Genomic DNA, 2,845 nt, shown 5'->3' on the forward strand with positions numbered 1-2,845 from the left:
GAATCAGATCATGCCACATCAACGGCAAGTGTCTTGATTGACAAGAATTAAAAAATGATGGTCAAAATAAAAAGGGACTATAGTTGGGTGGTCTTCGGTATAGTTTACCTTTTTATAATATTGGAAGCACGTCATTACTGTGCTCAATCATCATCTGTCGGCTTAGATTACAACCCCCAAGTAACCAGATCGAAACTACAGAGAAACTTAAATTCATGCATATGACTAAAAAAACAAACCCTTTTAATAATATGAACTATCGAACATCAACTTTCTGCCATTACATTACTATTTGCGTCAAGTCTTGGGGCTGCAGGGCCCAAAGTCAATCTAATTCTGGGATCAAAAGAGGTTGTTATGGTCTGATCATCTGATCCAATCACATTTATTATTATAATTATTCTTGTTTTCCTTTCCTTCTCAGCCTATTTAAACCCCCCTTTGAGCTTACTCAACTGGAAACCTAACACAAAAAGGAAGAAAAAAAGACTTGGAATTAAAAATGAAGCTCAAAAGTTATTTTTCATGGAAAAATTTCCTCCCGAATTGCATCACACCCCAGGTGCCATCCTCAGGTCTAAAAGTTCATCCTTCCAAACGAAGTTCCAGCCAAAGGGTATCACTCTCTGATATTAGCCACTGTGACTCCCCACTGTTGCTAAGTGATCTGTCGAATTCGCTTGTAAGCCTTCATGTCTTTACCCTCAAGGAGCTCCAACCGATAACTCACTTCTTCTCCAAAAGTAATTTTTTAGGTGAGGGCGGGTTTGGATCTGTTTACAAAGGGTTCATTGATGACAACCTCAGGCCTGGTTTGAAGGCGCAATCTGTTGCTGTGAAGGTCCTTGATCTGGATGGCACACAGGGGCATAAAGAATGGCTGGTGAGCATTTATATGTTACCATTACAATGCTGTTCTTGATGAAGTTGAGTTCAAATGTGACCAGTAATTCTTTTTTTTTCTAACAGGCCGAAGTTATTTTCCTGGGGCAATTAAAGCACCCCCACCTGGTGAACTTAATTGGATATTGTTATGAAGATGAACAAAGGCTTCTGGTATATGAACACATGGAACGTGGTAGCTTGGAAAATCAACTATTTAAAAGTTAGTTTTGTTCTTCCGCATTTTAACATTTGAATCAATATAATATTGTTTTCAGAACTGATAATTGTATAATTCTTGCCTTTAATGCAGGATATGGTCCACCATTGCCTTGGCTAACAAGACTGAAAATTGCTGTTGGAACTGCGAAAGGCCTAACTTTCCTCCATGAAGAAGAGAAACCAGTTATATACCGAGATTTCAAAACTTCAAACATTTTATTAGACTTGGTAAAAGTACATCCCATGGCCTTGCTTTGATATCATATCAACAAAGACTAGAGAAACTGATAGGAATAAGGTTTATTTCCAGGCTTATAATGCAAAGGTCTCTGACTTTGGATTGGCAACTGACGGTCCAGGAGAAGAAGAAACTTATGTTACGACTTGCGTCATGGGCACCAAAGGTTATGCCGCCCCCGAATATATATCAACAGGTACTTACAACTGTTCAACTTGTCTCTGTTCTATTTATATTAGTATTGATTTCATAATGGTAGATGAACTAATGTGATTATGGGTTTTCAGGGCATTTGACAACTATGAGCGATGTGTTCAGCTTTGGAGTAGTACTTCTAGAACTGCTGACAGGGAGACAATCTGTGGACAAGACTCGACCTGCTCGAGAGAAGAACCTTGTGGAATGGGCAAGGCCCCTTTTGAAGAACCCTCATAAACTCCACCTAATAATGGACCCGAGACTCGAAGGACAATACTCAACCGAGGGGGCTAGGAAGGCTACTGCATTAGCCTATCAGTCTCTTAGCAACTACCCCAAATCTAGACCAACTATGCGCAACGTGGTCAAGGCATTACAGCCTCTCCTTGACTTAACCGACATCCCTATCGGCCCCTTTGTTTACATAGTCCCAACTCAAGACAACGAGGTACCAGTCGTCCAGAAGATTGAAGAAAGATATGCGAAGCAATGCAATGAAGTAAAAATTGAAAAGAATGATGTAGAGAAACAAGAAAAGGAAGAGAAAAGTCAAATCCCTTGCCGAAAAGGTCGAACGCATAGACGTCGGGTTAAACATTCAAGGTCTCGAGCTATCTATTCAGACACGGACTTGTACAAAACTCTGGGGTCTAGTTTGTATACTCCCAAGCACTAGATATACCAAACGTTTAATCACTGTGTACACTAAGATTTTGGTTCTTTTTCCTTTCCATTATCTCTATAAAGAGACAATGCAATACTATAAATTTCCATTTTTTTTGTTTGTCGTTAAACTTTATTGCATCTTTCCATAGGAAAAAACGTGTTGTTTCAGCATTGAAAAAACACGTGTTTGCTGTCATCCCCTGTAGCAGAAACATCTATTAGCCAAGGTTTGACGGTAGATTATGTACCTATGGATGACTCATATACAAGCTAAGCTATATTGTATTATATACAATGTTGTAAAGTTTTCTACAGTTACTTTAGCAAGGTTTCTAATCGAACTCTGAGTTTCAGGCCCCGAAACATTTTTCTTCAAACCAAATGACTGCAATTCGCTATTTTGGGGACCTTGTTAATCAGAGCTAACATACCTAAAACTGTTCGACTTCATCGGCTTCGGCTGTGGAATTGTAAATGGTCAAATGTTTCAGTCCCACCAACCCTTTCATCCTCCGGTTCTAGCCAAATACCGTGCACAAGTTGTTTTCCATCAATTCCTTATTTTGAACGTACCGTCTCTGGTTCAAAAGTTAGGCAAACAGAAGAAATTTCACCAACTCTTCACAACTAATAATTCTT

General features: G+C 39.2%; 1 protein-coding gene across 1 annotated transcript; it reads left to right on the forward strand.

The window, feature by feature from the left end:
• Positions 1-502: 502 nt before the first annotated feature.
• LOC120194932 (putative receptor-like protein kinase At1g72540) lies at positions 503-2,257 on the forward strand. Its single transcript, XM_039197097.1, has 5 exons — positions 503-883; positions 970-1,105; positions 1,196-1,332; positions 1,415-1,538; positions 1,630-2,257. Exons 1-5 carry the CDS (start codon positions 503-505, stop codon positions 2,214-2,216), a joined length of 1,365 nt encoding a protein of 454 aa, XP_039053028.1. The 3' UTR covers positions 2,217-2,257.
• The last annotated feature ends 588 nt before the right edge of the window (positions 2,258-2,845 follow it).

This window comes from Hibiscus syriacus, unplaced genomic scaffold (genome assembly GCF_006381635.1).
Source record: "Hibiscus syriacus cultivar Baekdansim isolate YM2019G1 unplaced genomic scaffold, ASM638163v2 tig00117005_pilon, whole genome shotgun sequence".
Classification (NCBI taxonomy): Eukaryota; Viridiplantae; Streptophyta; class Magnoliopsida; order Malvales; family Malvaceae; genus Hibiscus; species Hibiscus syriacus.

What these genes read in the sequence shown, in the direction of transcription:
- LOC120194932 (XM_039197097.1), top strand. Translation starts at nt 503, where the DNA reads ATGAAGCTCAAAAGTTATTTTTCATGGAAAAATTTCCTCCCGAATTGC. An exon ending in AGGGGCATAAAGAATGGCTG is followed by an intron (nt 884 to 969) that starts GTGAGCATTTAT and finishes TTTTTCTAACAG; the next exon opens with GCCGAAGTTATTTTCCTGGG. An exon ending in CAAACATTTTATTAGACTTG is followed by an intron (nt 1,333 to 1,414) that starts GTAAAAGTACAT and finishes GTTTATTTCCAG; the next exon opens with GCTTATAATGCAAAGGTCTC.